At 45.4% G+C, this 21,033-nt stretch overlaps 4 protein-coding genes across 7 annotated transcripts; 2 read left to right on the forward strand and 2 right to left on the reverse strand.

Moving 5' to 3' along the window:
- Positions 1-3,136, reverse strand: LOC147203018 (uncharacterized). Its single transcript, XM_086114968.1, has 2 exons — positions 2,663-3,136; positions 1-2,578 (listed from the first exon to the last, which is right to left on the reverse strand). Exons 1-2 carry the CDS (start codon positions 2,853-2,855, stop codon positions 1,746-1,748), a joined length of 1,026 nt encoding a protein of 341 aa, XP_085971094.1. The 5' UTR covers positions 2,856-3,136; the 3' UTR covers positions 1-1,745.
- Positions 3,137-3,577: 441 nt separating this feature from the next.
- LOC147203019 (uncharacterized) lies at positions 3,578-6,783 on the reverse strand. 4 transcript variants are annotated; one of them, XM_086114962.1, is made up of 4 exons: positions 6,351-6,781; positions 5,938-6,144; positions 4,797-5,237; positions 3,578-4,193 (listed from the first exon to the last, which is right to left on the reverse strand). In XM_086114962.1, the coding sequence occupies exons 1-4, from the start codon at positions 6,532-6,534 to the stop codon at positions 3,877-3,879; spliced, it is 1,149 nt and encodes a 382-aa protein (XP_085971088.1). In that variant the 5' UTR covers positions 6,535-6,781; the 3' UTR covers positions 3,578-3,876. The 4 variants fall into 4 exon arrangements, with proteins under 4 accessions (XP_085971088.1, XP_085971089.1, XP_085971090.1 ...); XM_086114963.1 differs by having other exon boundaries at positions 4,797-5,207; positions 6,351-6,780; XM_086114964.1 differs by lacking the exon at positions 3,578-4,193 and having other exon boundaries at positions 4,825-5,022; positions 5,100-5,237; positions 6,351-6,783.
- Positions 6,784-8,891: 2,108 nt separating this feature from the next.
- Positions 8,892-13,662, forward strand: plin3 (perilipin 3). The gene is made up of 8 exons (XM_086114957.1): positions 8,892-9,059; positions 10,205-10,283; positions 10,369-10,564; positions 10,899-10,981; positions 12,031-12,262; positions 12,511-12,845; positions 12,990-13,208; positions 13,299-13,662. The coding sequence occupies exons 2-8, from the start codon at positions 10,227-10,229 to the stop codon at positions 13,428-13,430; spliced, it is 1,254 nt and encodes a 417-aa protein (XP_085971083.1). The 5' UTR covers positions 8,892-9,059; positions 10,205-10,226; the 3' UTR covers positions 13,431-13,662.
- A 1,215-nt stretch (positions 13,663-14,877) lies between these two features.
- LOC147203021 (AN1-type zinc finger protein 5) lies at positions 14,878-20,386 on the forward strand. Its single transcript, XM_086114976.1, has 6 exons — positions 14,878-15,028; positions 16,813-17,013; positions 17,771-17,885; positions 18,489-18,622; positions 18,960-19,064; positions 19,922-20,386. Exons 2-6 carry the CDS (start codon positions 16,854-16,856, stop codon positions 20,068-20,070), a joined length of 663 nt encoding a protein of 220 aa, XP_085971102.1. The 5' UTR covers positions 14,878-15,028; positions 16,813-16,853; the 3' UTR covers positions 20,071-20,386.
- Positions 20,387-21,033: the final 647 nt, after the last annotated feature.

Below are 21,033 nucleotides of genomic sequence, written 5' to 3' on the forward strand. Positions count from 1 at the left end.
TTATTGCAACAATCTCAACGTGATTTATTACACATGACAATTTGACATTTCGGTACAGATTTTAGCAAGTTGACACACATGATTTGCTTTCGCAGGCCACGTAAAATGACCTGGTGGGCCAGATTTGGCCCCTGGGCCTTGAGTTTGACACCTTTGCTCTAGACTGTCGTGTTTGTGATAATGAATGTGTGTGGCTTTAAAAAGCAGGGCCAAGCCTGGTGAATGACGTGGATGTCAGCGAATGGGAGTTGGCTATGATCAGCTCAGGTTAGTGGTTGGCTAATTAGCCTATCCAAATTATTCACGTAATCATTTCAGCTCGCAGGCACTGCCAGGTTTACAAGCAATTAAACAAGTAAATTTTCCATAAAATGTCCGCTTCAAATTGAAGGCATGGATCTTACATTTTATTCACCATTAGTGGTGGGTTGCCTTGTGTTTAATTTGTCCGTGCTCAGGCCTTATCCAGTCTCAATCAACTGTGTTTATTTCTCATTTCTAAAATTACATCCGCTTAATTGAGTTTCGCTAAATGCCGCGCAATCGCTAATTTGTCTCGCAAGGTGTCCCCGGGCGGAGAAAGAAGGAAAAGCGAGAGCGTGAGCAGTGGATGCAGAGCGGTTTTTACCCCGAGGTTGGAGTGAGTTTCCTGTTATCTCCGAATGGGCAATTAGTCCGTTTTTCGCCACAACAATTTGGGCCTCAATCAACAGGATCCAGTCAAGCCAAGTTAAGTGAGGACAGATGAGAGCTTTCAGGGTATATATGCTGCCACTTCCTGTTTTGGGGTTAAAGTCTCTCACATATAAACACACGCGCGCACACACACACCACTGTGTCAAGCCAAAAGATGCTTGGACTGCTAACTCATGAAAACACTGCTGATACAGTCTGAAAGGAGGGGCGGGGAGAAACGCACCATCTATTTGTGCTGACTTTACATTGAATTTTAAGAAAATGGAAGATCGATTGTAGTTTAGATAATTGACAGTTAGGGATGCCAAAATTGTTTCTCAACATCTTGCTTGTGAAGTTAATGAAGAGATTTAACGGTGATGGGTTGAAATTCATTCGCTTTACATTATATATCCGATGGAAACCATTTTTTGGGGGTGGGGGATTCAGTACATCAAATGAAAGCAATTATTCTCACATCGAATGTACTTTGACATCCCATTTATTTCCCCTTTCGTGATGTTTGTCATACAGTACACGGCAGTGTTCAATATTTATGTCGGATCTGCTTCAGGTCACGTGAGGCAGGTCCCAGTTTCTTGACTGGGTAAACACTGCCCTCCTGTGGCTGTCTGTCGCCATTGCATTGTTAACGTGGTTCTCCGTTGCATTAATTTTTTAATAGGCTGCATCCATCCAGGGCTGCCCGGTAGGCGACTGATTCGCGCGTCGGCCTCACAGTGCAGAGGTGAAGGGTTTTGGAATGTGGCAGGAAACCAGAGTACCCGTAGAAAACCCACGCAGGCACCGGGAGAACATGCGAACTCCACAAAGACAGGCCGAAGTCGGAATCAAACGCTGCACTGTGAGGCGGACGTGCTAATCAGTCGACCACCGTGTATGTAGTTTAAATTTTATACAAAAAAAACATTTTGTGAAACTTTTTATTTGAACTCAATATGGCCACCATTGTAGGACATTTCTATTGAAACAGCTCAGAAGCAAAAATTACAATTAGAGTGAGGAATTTCAATATGAAAACACGAGAAACACTTGTTGTTTTTTTTACTTCAATTAGACAAACCACGGGAGCTTACCAGCTGTCCTTCGTCGTCATTGACTGCGTTTTGGTTGTCCCCGGCGCAAGTGTGTTTCTTGAACCCATTCTTAAAATGAAATTGCTTCTGACACACGTCGCATTGGAAGGGTTTCTCGCCGGTGTGCGTTCTCATGTGCACTGCTATGTACCATTTGGTCGTGAACCCTTTCGCACATACCGGACACGAGAAATGCTCCCTGCTCGAGTGTGACCTCATGTGTCTTTTTAGAGCATAATGCCAAGTGAATTTCTTACCGCAAAACGAGCACGCGAAAGGTTTCTCTCCGGTGTGTTTTGCCATGTGTCTGTTTAAACGGGCGAGCTTGGCGAATGTTTTGCCGCATTCGGAGCAGTCAAACTTCTGGTTGTCGGAGCTGTTGACGGCGTGTCGTCTTCTGTGTGAAAGAAGCAGCCCTCGAGTTGGGAAACTTTCCGTACAAACGGAGCAGCCAAACGCTTTCTGTGTTTGTTGGTGCGATTTCATGTGTCGCTTCATATTTCCTTTGGACGAGAATATTTTGTGACAAAACGAGCAACGGAAGGATTCCTCTCTTCCGTAATCGCAGTCGTCGTCTATATCTGATAGCGGAGCGAAAGTGCTCTCTGGGTCCGAATATCGTTGCTCATTGTGAGCTTCGTCGGGGAGCGTGAATGTGACGTCAGCATCTTCCTCTTCCTCCGCTTCTGGCAACCGGGGCTGCTCCCCGTCCAGACAGTTCCACACATCCTCCTCTTCCTTTTTAATGAGGGGGTGCGCTGCGACTGGCTCCTCTCCGGGGCTCTTCAACAACACCTCCTGTATGTCTGCACCACACAAGCGCAGCAAAACATCGTCAACCAACGGCATGTGTGTGTGTACGTGTGTGTATAAAGAGTATAACCACCAACCAGCCTGCGGTATTCCACCATGAGACTTTAAAACGGCGCCCAGCAGTTGGCCTTGTCGCTCTTTCTCCTCTTTTGTTCGACTAAGTTCCTCCTCGTACTCCATTATGGTTCTTTCAAAAAGTTGATAGATTTCCTCCACGGCGAGGTTGAGTCGCTGCTTCATTAATTCCCTCAATATGGTGACTTTACACATTTTGCGGCGATCGAGTTGGCTCCCTGCTCGGTGGCGTGTTGGCAATTTGAACGTCCTTTTTTTACGTCGTTGGCCGCTAGCAAGCTAAGCTAACGCGAACGCCTGTTTAGTTGTTCGCGTAGACGCGTTTATGATCAACGGCACGACAGTTTTATCTCATGTCAGTGGTGCAGGAACAGCAAAAGCAAAAAGGGGGCGAGGGTGAAACGATCGATTAGATTCAACTCCGGCGCGCTTGATCGCTTAGTGACCAGCGAGTTACTTCCGCACGTTTCTTCTTCTGCTGGTGTTTGTTTGTCAAATAACGTTTTTGTAAATTGCCGCCATCTAGCGACACAGAGAGAGACAGCTAAAGAACACGTCCAGAAACTGCCACAAGCAAAGAAAAAAACCGTTTGTATGCGTGGCTTCTCCGCATGTGTTAAAGTGGCAGTTGTTTGAAGGTTTATAATTAACGTATTATCAATGCTAATTTCCATTAGCCTGCCTGTGTCGGTTTGCATTATGTGTTAGCATTAAACTAGCAGACTTTTATCACCAGAAAGTGTCTTTGAGACTTGCCCACCAAAAAGCTAATATTTGCCATGAACTTCAACTTTATTACCTTCTCAGAAATACACTTGTGATCGTGAAATTATGTAACTCTATGTTTCACTATATATGTGGTCAAACATTATTTGGCCCAAATTTGTGAAAAAACAAAAACAAACACATGACGATGCTAATTTGTGAAAATAATTGCTTTATTTTCACGGGACATGAAAAAAAACCTCAACTTTGTTTCTATAGCATTTTCACAAGAATCAGGTCTGTGACAAGGTGCTGTAAAGAAGAACAGACAATATTGAAAATAGTAGCAAGACAATCATAAATAAAATAAAATATTTTCTTGTCATCAAATGCTCTGCTATTTCCGTCATTGTATGATTTTAGCAAGTTATTTATCAACATGTGATCATGTGGGAACATAACACAGTTGGTCATTTTCATTGACATAAATCGATCCTCGTCAGCTCAACTTTCAATGATCTAACCTGAAGGGCTCGTGATGATTTTCGGGGCATCTCACAGTTGCAGGGGAATTGGCTGACGTTTCCGATTGCAGCAACGCGCCGGCCCTGTTTCGGGCTCTGGCTTGACTTTTGGCCTCTCTCCATTTCTTCCTTATGGCCCACTTTTCGAGCTCACTGAGTTCATGGACGCTCTTCTTCTTCCCAGTCTCTCTTTGTTTTTTCCATTTGTCCCTTTCTTTCTCAAGATATTTTCTTCTTCTGTCCGGGTCAGCATCACGACGTTCCCGGTATCTCCTTGCTATCTCGGCTCCATTGGATGTCATTCCTTGAAAAAGACAATTCAATATGTTCCCTTATACTCTTTAATTACCGGCGCCCAGTAAACCCGATATCATTAAATAAAATAAAAAATATATATTGTGTGCCATAGCTGTTGTAATTTTTTTGTGGCCTAAACTATGCGAATGTCTTTCACTGTCGTAAATCAAGTCCAACCTGTCATGGAATGCTTGCCGACGGGGTGGACGGTGACGGGGTGGACATTTTTTTTAGCTCACGGTGTCATTTAATGAGCAGACGTTGGAATTTCGCTTAGCATCATGATTCAGTTTGCAAATTGACCGTGTGCTATTAAACAAATATGTTTAGAATTTTTTTTTTTAAAGGTTTTAAAATCATTTAACAGTGACCAATCCAGGCTAACGCCTGCAGTACAGAAGACGTTTGGATGAATGGCTCAAATTTCACTATGACAGAGCGGACAGGTCAATGTGCATTCTGACGTGTGGTCTCAGATACAATCTGCGTGTAAAACCTTTAGCGCAACCCTTTAGCATGTCAAGCTTATTGTAGGATCTTTTGTCGCAAGCCGAGCAAGTAAAAGGTTTCTCTCCACTGTGTTGGACGTCAGCGTGATGCGTCGTATCACCTTTCAACCGGTCGTTGGTCTCCAAAGCTTCCGCGGTGTCGTCGCTGTGATCTGTGTGGCGACAGCGTGGCATCGAGTTCGTATCGCACGGTGAAGCAAAGTTGCCTGGTTGCGAGCGGAGATCATCGCTGTGTCCTCCATCAGCTTCTGTTGTCACGTGGTGAATGAACTTCTCACTCGGACTGCGATGACGCTGCGACGGCCGACCCGCGTCCTCTTCTTCGTTCTTCACATGGACACCGGTCAGCGTGAACGTGATCACATTTGTGTCTTCCAGCCCGTGAAGCCGCGCTCCATCCTCACCGATCCACGTGTGCTCCTCTTTAACGTCGGGATGTTTTGGTTCTTGCCTCACACCGGAACTGCACTCCCGCGCATCCTCCTCACACTCCACCAACGCTGGCCGCACATCTGGATGACGTGAGGAAATCACAACAGACACTGTACAATTCAATTAATTACACTTTATGTAAATACAACATGCACTAATTACAATGGTGGAAAAGGCAATCGTCCTTATATGGATTTCAAATGATAAAACTATGATTTTTTTTTCACATAGTGAACTGCTTTCATCAACTGAGGAAATCGAATCATTTTTATTGATTATTATTATTATTCACAGCATTAATACGGTCTATTTTTCCTGCTGAGTGCGGTCCAAACGAAAACTAAAAGATAGGTCTTTATTTAAAATTATCGTAGAAATTTTAGGCATGACAAGCACAAGTGGTATCGGTTGCTTGGTATCTGTATCAGTGAGTACTCACACTCAGTCTGAAAAAAAGTGATATCGATTGCGATTGGGGAGGGGCAAGAGAGTGATCCCTAACATAAATATTGAAAAAACAGCAAGCAATCGATGAACCTTCTTCAAATGTTTGCGACTGCCGACTGCAGTTTAAACTGTCAAAACAACTTTTGCTCTCTCGGGTCTGCGCGGATGTTTGAAGACTGTCACTTTGGTTGGCCGGAGATTTCGCTGCTCCCCTGTGTCTTATAGTCTGCCGATGGCAGATGACGGGCAAGTCAAATGTTCTCTGAAAATTGGAGGATTTGGAAAACTTTGTTTGTCAGTGGAGACCTCCACAGTGTTGCCTGAACTTCTCCTTCATTTGAGTGAAGCTATGAGAGGACTCACCTTCTGTATCTTCACCCTTCACATGGACACCGGTCCAAGGCAACGTGTCGACATCCTCCTCCCCCAGTCCTTGAAGCTGCTCTCCATAATGGCTGCTCCACACCTCCTCTTCCTCTTTAACGTGGGAGGCCTCGACTGGCTTCTCCTGCTGTTCAGAAGGAACCTCTTCTTCATCTTCTTCCCGACTCTCCAACACCTGCTGCACGTCTGCACCACAGAAAGAAAACACAGCAGTGTGTCAGTGTACAAAGTTAAACTACAAGGTGGCCGCACAACGAGACGGACTAAAAAATATTGTATTGATTGTCCGTTTGAGAGATGCAAACGTGTTTGGAGAGCTTTGCCATTTCTTATTTTTTATTTCGTCAAATATATTGCAACAAAAAGAACTGGGGAACAACAACTACGCTAACCTGCTTCGCGAGGCTTGAGAACAACATCAAGCAGTTGGCCTTGTCGTCGCTCATTCCCCCGTTTGCCACGACAAAGTTCCTCCTCAAATTCTGCGATCGTCCTCTCAAACAGTTCAAATATCTCTTCGACTGCCACGTTTAGTCGCTGCTTCACCAACGTTCTCAGAAGTCGCACTTTGCACATTTTTCTTCACACGATGACGTTTAGCTCGCCGCTAAGCTAGTGTCTCCGTCTGTTTGTTGCCAGCAACCTGAGCTAACGTCTTCAAAGTCCACTTTGAGTTTATTTTCAAAAGACGTAAACGTTTTTTTTTACTGTAAAACGAAAGACGCGTGCTGACAGAAACAAAAAGTGAATGACACCAACAGTTGTTTCGCTGTAGCACCCTGCTCAGCAAACTGCCGTGTTCCTTCTTCTTTGGTTTGATTGTGGGATGGCAAACAACTTTTGGGGGCACTACCGTCACGTGTAGGACATATTTCAAACTCCACCATCCGCTTTTAAATACAGTACCAGCCTTCTAAAGTGCAATGGTAGTTTGCCGTACAGGCTAAATTCGTAAAAAAAAATAAAATTAAAAAAGCATCATCATATTCGGTTGTGTGTTATTCATTAAAAATCATATTGGCGTCGTATAACGTATTGTAATGCCCTCCAGTCGCGGAGAGAAGGATGCTCGCAGTCGCTGATACTATTAATCATTTTTAATTACAAAATAAGTAATAAACACACGCATTCAAAGGAGTTGCTGTTAGCCACAACTCACGCCCATGCGCTCCTCCCTCAGACTAACTACCGGAGCCAATATTCCCCCAACCTGGCTCCTCCCCTCCCTATGACGTCACACAAATACAAGAAACAGATATTACACTATGATAAAACACAAGTTAAGAAATTAGATAAACTGGTTTATAAGTGTAATGGCTGTACATGTTGTAGTATTCGTGTGTGTCTGTGTGTGCGTGTGTGTGTGTGTGTGTGTGTGTGTGTGTGTGTGTGTGTGTGTGTGTGTGTGTGTGTGTGTGTGTGTGTGTGTGTGTGTGTGTGTGTGTGTGGTATCTGTGGTCTAGTTCGTGACACCTGGAGCCAAAGCTCACTCATAACCAACACAAGCCAAAACGACTGTTCAAAAAATTTGAGGCTTTCGTGATGTAATTCAAGGTGCCACTTTATTTGCAAAATAAGAGTATGAATGTTTCATTGAGCCAAAAAGAATGCACGATGTGATGTTTCACTCTTTTGACACTGATCAATCACCACGCCAAAATATTTGGCGAGGGCACATTGTCAATGCGTAGCGGAGAGAAACCTTTTGCTTGCTCACATTGTGCCAAAAGATTCTTCGTCAAGGAGTGTGTCAGAGTCGACACGTGAAAAGAAACAACAGAGGAGAAACCTATTTCCTGTTCATTCTGTGCTAAAAGACCACGTCTTTTTACGTGTTTATTTTCTAACCGTTTTTTTTGTGTGTGTCAAGACGAGTGAAAATGCACCGGCAGCTGTGTTTTGCCACTCGCGGGGAAATCACAATACAGTATGTCGAAATAGTGATGGCAAGCAAATTAGCCAACACCCGTGACCTTCCGTTGGTATCGTAGCCGTGCTGTTATGGTACCCATGGTATTTTATCGTCCTTTTGAAGTGATCCCAAACTTTGGATCTGATTGAACGCTTTCCTTCTTGCACTCCATTTCAGAAGGTGGCGATAATGCACGAAAATGTTTGCCACCAACCCAAAGGAAAAAGAAGAAGGGAGTGGAGACAACACGTAAAAGACAATACAGTAACTACAAAATTAATTGTCCCGATTGTGTGAAAATGTGTAATCCGAGATCCGCGACCGATAATGTGCCAATCAATGCCTTTGATGGCTGATCATAAAAAGCTTGCTTGCTTGTCCTTTTGCAGTATTCAGTCAACTGGCGACCAGCCTGTGTGCAATGTCCTGTTTTTGTATAATTCAAGGATGGAAAGTTGGAGAATTTTTTTATCTGATTCATCAATTAATTGAAAAATAATTGACAGGTGAATTGATTATTAATATAATAATTTGTGAGCATCTCAAAAAATGAAAATAGAAATCTAAAAATATTTTTTAAATCAATCGCAGTAGGGTATATGGAAAATATTTGAATAATTACTAAAACGATGGATTCATTTTTTAGGCATTATAATCTCGCAAAGAGAAATGTATTTAATATAATATAACATTTTAATTGAATTAACCTATAATAAATAGATTGTACTTTAATATTAAAATATTTCATTGATGAATGCTTAACATTTTTGAAAATAAATGAGGTTGAAATACATTTATTCATATTTGTTGTAAATAATATATATGTACCCGAATATTTGTAAAACATTATGCTGAATTTGATGATCTACAATTATTATGATAAACTAAATGAAGAATGTTTGAAAGAAACTCTCCTAATTGACGTCATTGAAAGATGTAGCCAGCCAAAGTCCAAAGTGGGCGAGGTCTTCGTGCCAGCAGTATTTCCTGATAACTGACGTAAACTCTGACGCTATGATTTGATTGGTCAAAAGTTCATAGCGTAGACTCGATTCCGCCCTCTAGTTGGGAGTAAGTCAAGATGTTATGATGCGCGGTGCAGTAGAGAATTTTGTCGCAGACAGAAACAAACGTCTCCAACTTGTCGGGACAGAACAGCACACGAGGAACCCACCACCACGAGCAACAGGTAAACTCGGCCTTTTATATTCGAAAGTTCGGTTCTTGTCATTTAAACCAACCTGCCTTTTAACTTTGAACAGCCAGGTTGCTAAACGAGCTAAATCGACGTCACGTGCCCTTCTAAACTCTATCCGCGAACTCAATACAATGTCTCAATTGTGTTAATTTTTTCTTTTATACAATTATTCCCAACTTCTGTGAGAAGTTGGGAATAATTGTTTTTTGTTACCATCCGAAATCACATGTCTGACAAACGTACTGACTCATAGTGAATTCGTCATCTGGGGTAAAGTTCGTCATTCGGAAAGTGCAAGAGAAGTGAGCTACCGAGTCACTGCTGTGGTGACACTGCGCCCTGTTTCGGGGACTATTTGACGTCCGCAATCTCTACGTTAAAGGAAGGACGACGAATGTTTGTAGTTAGTTCGTTCAAACTGAGTTATCGAGCACTTTTAAAAAAAACAGGGCTAAAATGGTTCCCATGGCTCACTGTAGGTTGGGAAACACTATTTTAGATAAGGGATGGCTGTTATAAAAATGCTGCTTTTCGTTGTGACACGACTTTACTACCGTAGGTAACTCATCAGTTTGTTGCTGATATGCCAGTTGGTCCACAGATAAGGTCGTTTCCGCAGAACAGGATCTTCGCAGTTCATTTCAAAACAAGACCACAGAAAAACCTCAAAAAGGTCAAATGAGGCGTATTTTGTGTTGTTTAGTGTAGTATTCTCATATCTGTAAGTGATAACAGCCTTTCCGTCAAACCTGCAATTTCTCGAGAACTCCTCTCAAGGTGAGTTTATCAGGGAGTCACATTTGTAATAAAACTTGTAATCTCACAGTGCCTGTTTAAACACGTTGCCCAACCAATATGGTGCAACAACATGACATTTTCCGGTCAGAGTGCACTGGGTGATGTCAGCAACGGCGGAGAATATCACCCTTGACCACATCAATGACTGAGCGCGATTGCAATTCTGGCGTGATAAGGCAAATGCACTTTTGACAATTGCCCTGATCTTAAACAAACTCGCTCTTACCAAAATACTGCTTTTGAATCGTCAGTGCTGGCCGACCTAACTTCACTTTGTTTTATATAAGAATCATTGATCCTGAACTGTTCCAGATGATGTATTTCATCCTTCTTTTCAGATTGAATTCAGGAATCGCAGCAATGGCAGACAGCGAGAAGACGAATCCGGCTGCAGATGCAGCTAACGGGGAGCAACAGGTGAGGTGCACCGTGACCTAAAACACAATTTACGAAAGCTGTGTATTAGTGTTTTTGTGACTTTTTTTTTTTTCATGTACCCTAGAATGTTGTTTCTCGAGTCAGCAATTTGCCACTGGTGAGTTCGGCTTGCGGAGCGGTCTGCAACGCCTACACGAGCACCAAAGACAGCGTGCCCATGCTGAAGGGAGTGATGGATGCGGCCGAAAGTGGCGTGCGAACCCTCGGCGCGGCTGCCGCCACCGGATCCAAGCCTCTTTTGCACATTATTGAACCACAACGTAGGTGTGGAGTCAAATAACGGGGAAGGGGGCGGGGGGAGTCTTTCGTTCAATGATAGTTCCAGGTTAGGAAAGGTGTAATGACGTCATTTATGTGTATGGGAAAAGCCTTCGAAGTATTTTTCATCCAAGTATTTCTTGTCATTATGACGATTAGCCTTCGTTAAATTCCCAAACAATTCCGTTTGTTTCGCCGCCGTAAACCGAGCAACCCCGATAATCTTAATTGTAAAACGTGTTCCGTTAATGCCGCATGTTAGCAGGTCGCTGGCGCCATTCTTGGAACATTTGGTGCCACATAAAGCAAAAATGTCACGTTGTGTACTTTCCACAGTGGCGACAGTGAATGACTACGCCATGAAAGGGCTGGATAAGATGGAGGAGAAGCTGCCTATTCTTCAGCGGCCAGCGGAAAAGGTCAGACAGGAAGCTATTTTGCCTAAAACATTCGGATCCATTTTTGTCCTAGTTGGAGGGGCTGCTGATTATAGTCATGGCTTCAAATGATGGTTACAAAGTAGTAAAGACACAATTTGGGGATACCGGTTGCTTCCAAAGTATTTTTGTAAACAACGGAAATTGCCGATATTGAAAATGCACCACAATAATCTAAATCGCTTCACTATTCCTTCAAGGTCATCTTGCAACATTACCCTTAAAAATAATCCATCCATCCATTTTCCAAACCGCTTGATCCTCACTAGGGTCGCGGGGGGTGCTGGAGCCTATCCCAGCCGTCTCCGGGCAGTAGGCGGGGGACACCCTGAATCAGTTGCCAGCCAATCGCAGGGCACACAGAGACGAACAACCATCCACGCCCACACTCACACCTAGGGACAATTTAGAGCATCCAATCAGCCTGCCATGCATGTTTTTGGAACGTGGGAGGAAACCGGAGCACCCGGCGAAAACCCACACAGGCCCGGGGAGAACATGCAAACTCCACACAGGGAGGCCGGAGCTGGAATCGAACCCGGTACCTCTGCACTGTGAAGCCGACGTGCTAACCACTGGACTACCGGGCCGCCCCCTTAAAAATAAATGATGTGCAATTTTTGATTTGGACAAAAAAAAAATGCAGCAGAGGTGTTTGTGAATATTGCCTCTGCAACTTGTAGAAATAGTAATTGGCAAGTAATAACAACATTTCACTTGTTAGCTGTAGCAAAAATGATACGCATGTGGTGTAGGCTTACATATATACGCATGCGATCACAAAAATGAAACGCGCCTTGTCAATCAACACTTTTGTGACTTCCCTTCTTTTCCGTTCCTATTATGGTGCAACTGCAGAATAGGACGTGGTGGCACCCGTTAGCTGCAAAGCACGCGCCCTCTGCGTGTTAGTCTGTAATGTTCCACCCCGACACCACCCCCACCCCCCCCGGGAATTTCATGGAATCTTCGAGCCCCCACCCGAGTTTAAAATACACGTGACATGACATTACTTTCCTCTCTTCTTTCAGGTGGTGTCAGACACACTCGGGATGGTGTGCCAGTCGGTGACGGGGGCCAAAGACGCCGTGGTCGGGGTTGTGATGGGCGGTGTGGAGAAGACCCGGGCCGCTGTCAGCGAAGGCATCAGCACCGTGATGGGCACCAGCGTGGGCCAGATGGTCAGCAGCGGCATGGGCCTGGCCCTCACTCGCTCCGAGGACTGGGTGGAGCAGAACCTGCCACTCACCGAGAGGGAGTTGGGTGGGTACTCGTTGGAACGGGTCTGTGGAAGACTGGGAGATGGGGGGCGGGGGGGGGGTTGACATATTTTCAGATAGCGCACAGCACCATCCGTGGTGCACATGCCGGCGTATCCGGACTTTCATATCGACGCAAGGCTCGTGATACTGGCGCAACCGATGATTTTGATTGGTGCTCAGGCACAAGATTAGGACAGCACGTGAACGTTTGACTACTTTTCGTAATCTCCTTCGATCTCGTTTGTCCAGCTGCCGTGGCCGAACCCAACACTTCCCGTGGGACCATCTCATCAGCCGGCCCCAGTTACTTTGTCCGTCTGGGCAACCTCTCGACCAAAGTGCGGGAGCGAGCCCTTCAGCAATCTCTGGTGCGCGCACGACGAGCCAGAGAAACCACGCACGCGGCGGTGACCCAGATGACCAGCACGCTGGACCTGCTGGAGACCGCCCGTACGAGTATGGCTTCGAGCAGCAACCAAATAGGGGGCGCCATAGAGCAACTGCAGCAGCGCTGGACCGAGTGGAGCCAGAAGCAACCCGGAAATGGGCAAGCTGAATCTGATGGGAGCCAGAATGAGGCGGAGGTCAGTACTTTTAAAAGAACCTGGTTCATTTTATACTTTGAAAGATCTAGTACACCTTCAGGTGTTTACTGTCCTACTTAAGATATCTTTGAATCGATTGATGGCTGGGTTGACCCGTCTCTCCGCTGTCATTGCTTTCCACAGCGGTTGGAGTGGCGCGTGCTCTCCATGGTGCGAGGTCTGAGCGAGCAGCTGCGCTCGGCGAGCTCCAACGTGGTGTCGAGCGCTCAGGGACTGCCAGGAGCCGTGCAGGAGCAGCTGACCAGAGCGAGACGCTCGGCCGACGAGCTGCAGGCCTCTCTGTTGGACACCAGCGCCCTCACGCCCCTCCTTCTGGAGCGGAGCCGTCACCACTTGACCCAAGTAGGAATTTCCCCCCACCGAATCCGTTTGAAAAAATTGGATCGTGCCATTTGGAAAATGTAATAGTATCCTTTTGCCCAAATATTCAAGGTTCAACAGTCTCTGGATGGCGTCACGGAGTATTTGCTCAACAACACGCCACTCAACTGGCTCGTGGGACCCTTTGCACCCATGGTCACGGAAAGGATGGCGGAAGAGACGCAGCCGGCCGGGTCGCCCTAGCAAATTTCAAAAGCTTTTTAAGTTGTGTGTGGGTTTTTTTTTTTTTGCATTTTCAATGGCTGTATTACATAGCAGTGATGAACGTGAGTAATTGACACTGCCGAAGATGTTTTGAATTGCCTGTATGAATACTAACAACCCTAAATATAACCCAAACTGTGATCCCACAACATTGTAATCATTTCAAACTCAATTTACAGAATTACACTTCAAATTAAATGCATTAAATGGACAGAGTGATAACAAATACATGAATGGGGGGGCGGGGGGGTACAGTGGACCCGACTATTGGAGCGGGTTTATTCACAACAACAAAAAAGATTTGATTGTCAATAGATACCACAAGATGGCAGCAAAGTACATTTTCTATGAGGCAAAGCAATAGCCTGACTCAATGAAGCTTCTTGCTCGCCTCAACACAATCCCTTGACCTCAAGATGCCACACCAAAATCCATAATTTATTTCTATATATTAGATGAGTCGATCAAAAACTAAATGTGGGTTGTAGTGTCACTGAAGACTTCAACCCCAACGTGACGGGGTGGACAGCAATTTCAGGGACACATGAAACTCTTCCATATATGACCATGAAAATTTGAATCCATGTCATTAAAAACAGCTCATTTTATGAACGGACTTGTTGGCAATAAAACCATGTTGCTGTTTTTCACGAATTACGGTACACACTAGTTAGCAGTGTGTGTGTGTGTGAGACGCCAAAATCATGTCCTCCCATGCAAAATGCAATGAAGAAAATGTATTTCAAGAAACTTGTCACTCTACTGGTATACCTGCAAATGTTTGATCACTTGTCGTATAAACTTTTCCTATTCTAACGACGCATAAAATACGATAACGGAGACCAAGGACTTTTGGTCCAAAAATGGGAACGAATTCCACCGACAAAGCTTCAACAGGAAGGTGCTATGGTTGGGTATAAAAAGGAGCTTCCCTGCGTTGCTCAGTCATTCACGAACAAACATGGGGCGAGGTTCCCCTTTTTGTGAACAGCGGTGTGAGAAAATAGTCCCAACAGTTTAAGGATAACCTTCCCCAACATACAATTGCAAGCAATTTCGAGATGTCATCGTGGCAAGGCCGAACACCAACATTGAAAGCCCGTGACCTTTGATCCCTCAGGTGGAACCGCATCAAGAACCGACACCTGTGTGTTAAGGATATCACCACGTGAGTTTAGGAACGCTTCAGGAAACCAGTCAGTAAATGCAGTTAAGCGCTACCCCCTTAAGTGCAACTTAAAACTACTGTGCAAGGCAAAAGCCATTTATCAACAACACAGCTGGCTTCTCTGGATTCATCTACGCAAGTTGGCCAAAAGCACACCTTGTAACCTTTTGTTTTAGACCGTTTTTAAAATTTCAGATGATGTGAATAAATATCGGTGAAGGAGTTGCGTGTTTTTGGAGTGAAGTGTTCTGTTGTTGACTTTTTTGTGTTGCTGGGGGATGACGTCATGCTGGTTGTTTCCAATGTCGGGAGCTCGCGCACTAGCGTAGGAGGCCGCTCGGCGTAGAACTTCTCCCGATAAAAATTCAACCCCAAGGTCGTCGACAGCCGCCGGTACCGTGACGCCCAGGTACCCGCCGTCCTGCGCGACCAGCGCGAGCGAGTCCTCGTTCGGCGTGAATGTTCGTTTGCTCGATGTCTACCGCAGACCTTGATATTGTCTGGCCGCTTACGTTTAGCATCCGAGCTAACGTTCGCGATGCTAACGAGAGCCGGCGGCTAACGCTTGGCTTTTGTTCGATTTTCGACACGGGCAATTTACGGAGGGCATTCTGCCTCCCCTCTCTCTTACTGCCGCCATTCATCCGCGATAAGAAACCACCGAGTGACATATCAGATTTTAAAACGATCTCCTTTTTTTTCGGCGGTGCTTGTTTGCTTTGTGCAATGCTCCCCGCAGCTTGACAATTGTTTCCTGCTGCCGACTAAACTCAAAAGCGCTCATCCGCACAGGCTCATCTTAAAAAGCACATATGATTTGTAACCTTTTTTGTTTCTGTAATGCATTTTAAGACACCGGTGAATATGTTGTGATGGTTCTGTGTTGCTTTTGTTGTTTTTGAAGCGACAATGTAAGTCGTTTTGTCCAACTTGTTCGCAATTGGTACGTTTTAATCTAAATATCCTGTGGCGTTTTCATCAGGAAAACACAATGTATGGTAACATAAGATATATCTTTTTATTAATGCACTCGATTCATGAGCCACCAGCTAATAATATCGAACTTTTGATGCAAAGTAACCATGGTTCAGTTCAAATTAGTATACACTTGACACTTGAGGTGAATGCTTACATTTTTAATGTAAGAAAAAACACGATGACCACAAAATTAGCATTTCCTTTTCGATTTCGAAGCATCGCTACTAGCTAACGTTACGTTAACCCCCGTTGAGTCCCGATAAGTGCACAAACTTGTGACTTAAGGGAAATCCTGACTGTTTTACTGAACTAAAAACACACAAATATCGAGATGACCATTTCCTTGAACGCAGTCTCACTTTTCATTTGGTTGACGAAAAATAACCCCGGTTGAGTTCCAAAAAGACTTTGGGGTGAAGATAGATGAAGAATTCGCCAATATTTACCCATTATGGTTTACGGCCCCCGTCGAGTCAGCAACTTGTTCGAAAGTGCCTTCGCGATAACGCGAGTCCCGAATCCCATAACGAAGAGTCGATTTACGTTTTGTTTAATTCACAGTCCTTTATTCGTTTCAATCAGAAGGCTTGTACTTTGTAGCGAGGCGACGACGTGTTCGTTTTCGCAGGCAGGTTCGAGTTTTGTCCCGGCTTAAATAAAACAAACCTAACTAAAAAAAAAAAAACCCCCAAAAACAATTAGCTCGTTGCGTGTTGGTGACGTCACTTGGGGAGTCTTGTCGGTGAACTCGACTCATTTTTTTTTCCTGCCCCTTTTGGGTCAAGTGTACTCTATGATAAAGCACGCGGCCCGGATGACACAGAGAACGAGGTAAAGTGCGAACGTGTGGAGCGCCGCTGGACCAACAGGACAGTTCACATCCCGCTGCACAGTCGCACGACGCGGTACACATGTGTGCCCCTGCGTGGGAGGGGGTCCGTCAATTAGCAGTGCGAACTTCACCTTGGCATACGCGTCGGAAAATTTGCATTGCTCACTATGTAGACACTGTCCAAGTGGAGTGTTTTCACTCTGTGCAGACCCCCAACCACACACACACCCACCCACTCAGAGTCTTCTGTCGTTCAAGATTGTTCCGTGTAAGTGGACTTTGGAGTTGTTAGTGTTCCAACAACTCCAAAGCCCAAGTCTCCTCATTCCTTTACTCGGCGTTGATCACCTCGACTAACTGTTGCAACCCCCCCCCTCCCCCAGGAAGATCCACTCCCACCCCCCCTCACCCTCTCTGTTGGAGCATGGCTCAAGAGACCAATCAGACCCAGGTGCCAATGCTTTGCACGATGGGATGCGGTTTCTACGGTAACCCCCGCAACAACGGCATGTGCTCGGTCTGCTACAAGGAACACCTACAGAGACAACAGGGAGGGGGGAGATCCAGTCCCCCGGGGGAGAAAGGTAGGATGAAGCGAAGAGGCGTGCTTGTGAATGCAGGGGGAAAGGAAAAAAAAGCCCACCATAGGGTCCCATACGACCTGAGGCCGATAGAACACCTTACAGGCAAATTTTTCAATAAAAGTATCCGTTGATGCTAATTTTAACTGACAATGAAATTGGCCGTTATTTAAGGTTTGACGCCTGGTATTGCTGGATGTGTGAAGGCTCAAAGATGGCAAGTTTCAGGTGCAGAGTCAGCCTACAAAACGCTGCCGGGCCACCTTCACACTGTAGAATATAGATAAGAAATATCAAATGAATTTGTCGTGTGTGTACACGTTTGTGAAGCAATTTCAGAGTGCTCACGGTTTGCATCTAAGTCATCAATAAAAGTTTTCCCAAATGTCAATCGAAAAGGTACAAGCGAGCTTCATTCACAGTGAAGTGGGGGCGGCGGAAGTCTAAATATCCAAAGAAAGTTTCTTTGTCATCCCTTTTTGCTTCACACGTCGGTGCAATATTGCCAGCCGGAATGAACTTTTCAACTTCAATCGGCAAAGCGACACTTAACAGAATGGAGCGATTGCTGTAGTGTCATAGCTGGACAAGCAAAAAAGAGCAACAATACATTTAAAGTAAACAAAATATTTTGGAGCCATTAAACGAATTGGATAATTTTTCAGTGACCAAGTTGGCAGCTTCAGACGGCATTTTAGCGAACAAGCATCACATGCTCAGCAAAGTGATGTGAAATGGAGACTTTGTCCCCCCCATGCAGCCGCAACATCGCCGTCGGGGATGCCGGGGCCCGCTGATGTTGTTCCAGAGAGCGCAGCGCCCGCGCCCAGCACGGAGGCGGCAGGGCGGACTTCACCCGACGAACCAACATCCAGGTGGGCTCCACGTCATGGCCGCTGCATTCCACCGTCCTTTGTTCAAAATCAGCTGCTCTCAGAGCTTCTTGGGGGTCGGCAGAGGGAGGGGTTACAAGGACCCCCGTGTAATGGTCATTTCAACCACAGCTCCAAATGATTAATCGCAAAAAACAAATCAATTGGTTACAGGGAGAAAAAAAAAAATCCGCCACTGGTTCGAGTTGCAGTTCACTCTCCGCTTGCCTTTGTTGACACCCATATCACTCACCAAGCCTGGCCCCACCTTTTAAAACATATGCACTCAAATCACAGATACCACAGTGGACAATCACGACAATCGCGGATATTACACGACCGTCCCATGCACGTGATTTAAAAAATGCCAAATCAATTGGAAGCAAAAAGTCGTATTTTCCAAAATCAGGTTAGAATATCAAGGTTTAAAAAAAAAAAAGGCTAATTTAAAAGTCATATTAAAAAAAAAAAAAAGAAACTATTGTAATATTACACCTTTTTATTCTGGGGGGGGGGGGGATGCCTTTATTGCCTAAACCAGGTGGCGTTCTCAAACAAAAAGGAGGCATTTTAAACGTGTATTTTGCCATTGTTCCATTGATGTAGTGTCAGTCCTGGCTCTGCCAGTCCAGTCACCCAACAGATGACGGCCATGAGCATCTCACAGGACTCGGCGGCTGTCGACTCGGATCGAGCCGAGGCTGACGATGCCGAAGAGGAGGAATCGTCCGGCACCTCGGGTACGAATCCGGGAGCATTTGCAAGTTTTCGTTGGTTTGTTCTGTGCACGCTCAGCGTTGCTGTTTTTCGCTCGTTCCGTAACACCCACGAGGTCACCAAAACAACAGCTAATAGGAAAGTAGTAATAAGTATTTTTGGGCAAGGGTTAACAAACATGAACGATAGTATAGAAAATAAGGCGTCACCCTTTCCCCCGCCACATTGTCGGTATACGCGCGTTTTAATGTTACGCCATAGCTAGCTTTCAAGTTGACACGTTTGTATTCGACTTCCTTGCTCTTGAAATTTTGTGCCTCGCGCCGGAAAAATGACAGTTGACCCCCGGTGTCTGAACAGAGCCAGCGGGAGAAGCTGCGCAAACCTCTGATGGCGAGCAGACTCCTGATAAGAACAAGAAAAAGAACCGCTGTTTTTCTTGCCGGAAGAAAGTTGGACTCACCGGTAAGACTGCACTTTGATTTTTGTTGCGCCTTTTCTCAAGCTAGTCGTGTAAATAAATATACAGTGAAACCCGCGTTATTTGTCCCGGATGTAGAAAAAGCCCAAAAAAAGGTGATTACACCAATCCCATTTTTTGTCAATACCGTATTTTCCGCACTAAAAGGCGCACCTAAAAGCCTCCCATTTTCTTAAAAGCTCACATCGCGCCTTAAAATTCGATGCACCTTGTGTCTGTTCATTATGGTAATATTTCCACCCCAAAATGGCTCCTTACTCAAGACATGGTTGACAACTCAGAGTTCAAACGCAGTTGAACACGGAAATAGAGAGAGTTCAACGTTCACGAGTCAATGTTGTAACTTGCTGTTGGTTAAGTGAACTGTGTCGCTGCTTTATTAAAGAGGTTTTACTGTCATCTGATCGTTCTGTTGGTGTTTCCTTAGCTCCGTAGCTCCATCTAGTGGAGGCATTGTAGATTGCGTCTTATAATGCCGTGCGCCCATTGTATGAAAAAAATTACAAACTCGGCCATTCATTGAAAGTGCGCCTCATAATCCAGTGCGCCTTTTAGTGTAGAAAATACGGTACGTCTTCTCATGGGATGACCTTTTTGTATGATAAATCTGAATTTTTTTTCTGCCACACAGAATAAAGTTATCGCTTGTCTTGTTAAAAAAAAAAAAAAACTTCCATATGAGTAGTGCTGCTTACTTTTTTGTAATGTTTTTTTTGGGGGGGGGGGGGGGTGGCGTGCCAGATTGCTCAAATGTGGGTAAAAATATGCGCCTCAAAATTGAAATTTCCCGCCATTGGAAACATCTCAGCGTGTGGCCTTGTTGTTTCTCGGTTGTCCGCAGGTTTCGACTGCCGCTGCGGCAACCTCTTCTGTGCCATCCACCGTTACTCCGACAAACATGACTGTCCCTACGATTACCGGAGCGCCGCCGCCGCCCGCATACGCAAGGAGAACCCCATCGTGGTGGCCGAGAAAATCCAAAAGTTATGAAGACTCGACGACCACCACCACGACCACCGCCGCCACCACCGCCGCGACGACGACGACGCGCGCCACGCCTCTCGCTTGACAATTGACAACAACGGTGACACCCGATATCACGGCTTCGTTCGTTCACGGCGATCTTAAAAGCCGGGCAAGGGCGGGGTCGAGGCACTCGCAGCCACTGTTCAGACACTTTCCCCCTTACTAGCATCTCCACTAGTGACTGAGTCTTTTCTCGATGATTGTGTTTGTATGCGAGTGTGTGTGTGTGTGGGGGGGGGGGGGGGAGAAGAGCAGCAGGGGCTCGGACATGCTGCGGGGAAGAGGAGGCGTTTAAATTTCCTTGTTGTTGTTGTCGTCGAGGCGGGGGGGGGGGGGGGAGAGGTAGGGGGGGTGTCCCTAATTTCTCATCCCATCCTTGTGAAAAAAGAAGAATGGATCATGAGGTGGATTGGCCACCAACCAGGGAGCTCAGCGAGACCTTGTTAAGGGCTTCGGATTCTCTTCTCCAGTCGTAGAAATGATGTCAACTTCTCCGATAATTTTTTTTTACGCCCCCCCCCCCCCCCCCCCTGTTCCCCCCTTCCAGCCTCGCCGCCCTCTGCCGACTTTCTCAATCACCACACTTTGGACTTTCCCAGCATTTTCCAGCAGCGTCTCTCTTTGATATCTTGACTTGTATTGGGTGCATGAACGGGAGGGCGGGGCTAACTTGACTTAACCGAGTGATTGAATATGTTTTATTTTTTTCCTGTTTTAATGAGCGTATGACTTCAGAAGATCTATATTAATATATTGTAGTTAGCTTGTGTGATTGCATTCTATTTATTTTTTATCATTCTGGTGGGCCCGCCGAAGGATGGGCAGCATGTGTCGGGCAAATCGTGCGCGATTTGCACTCATCTTGATTATTCAGTATGTAGAACGGGAGGGGGGGGGGCAGATCTGACCAGTAAAGGCCAAAAAAAA

This window comes from Hippocampus guttulatus, chromosome 7 (assembly GCF_054856545.1).
Source record: "Hippocampus guttulatus isolate MCC_2025c chromosome 7, RoL_Hgut_1.0, whole genome shotgun sequence".
Classification (NCBI taxonomy): domain Eukaryota; kingdom Metazoa; phylum Chordata; class Actinopteri; order Syngnathiformes; family Syngnathidae; genus Hippocampus; species Hippocampus guttulatus.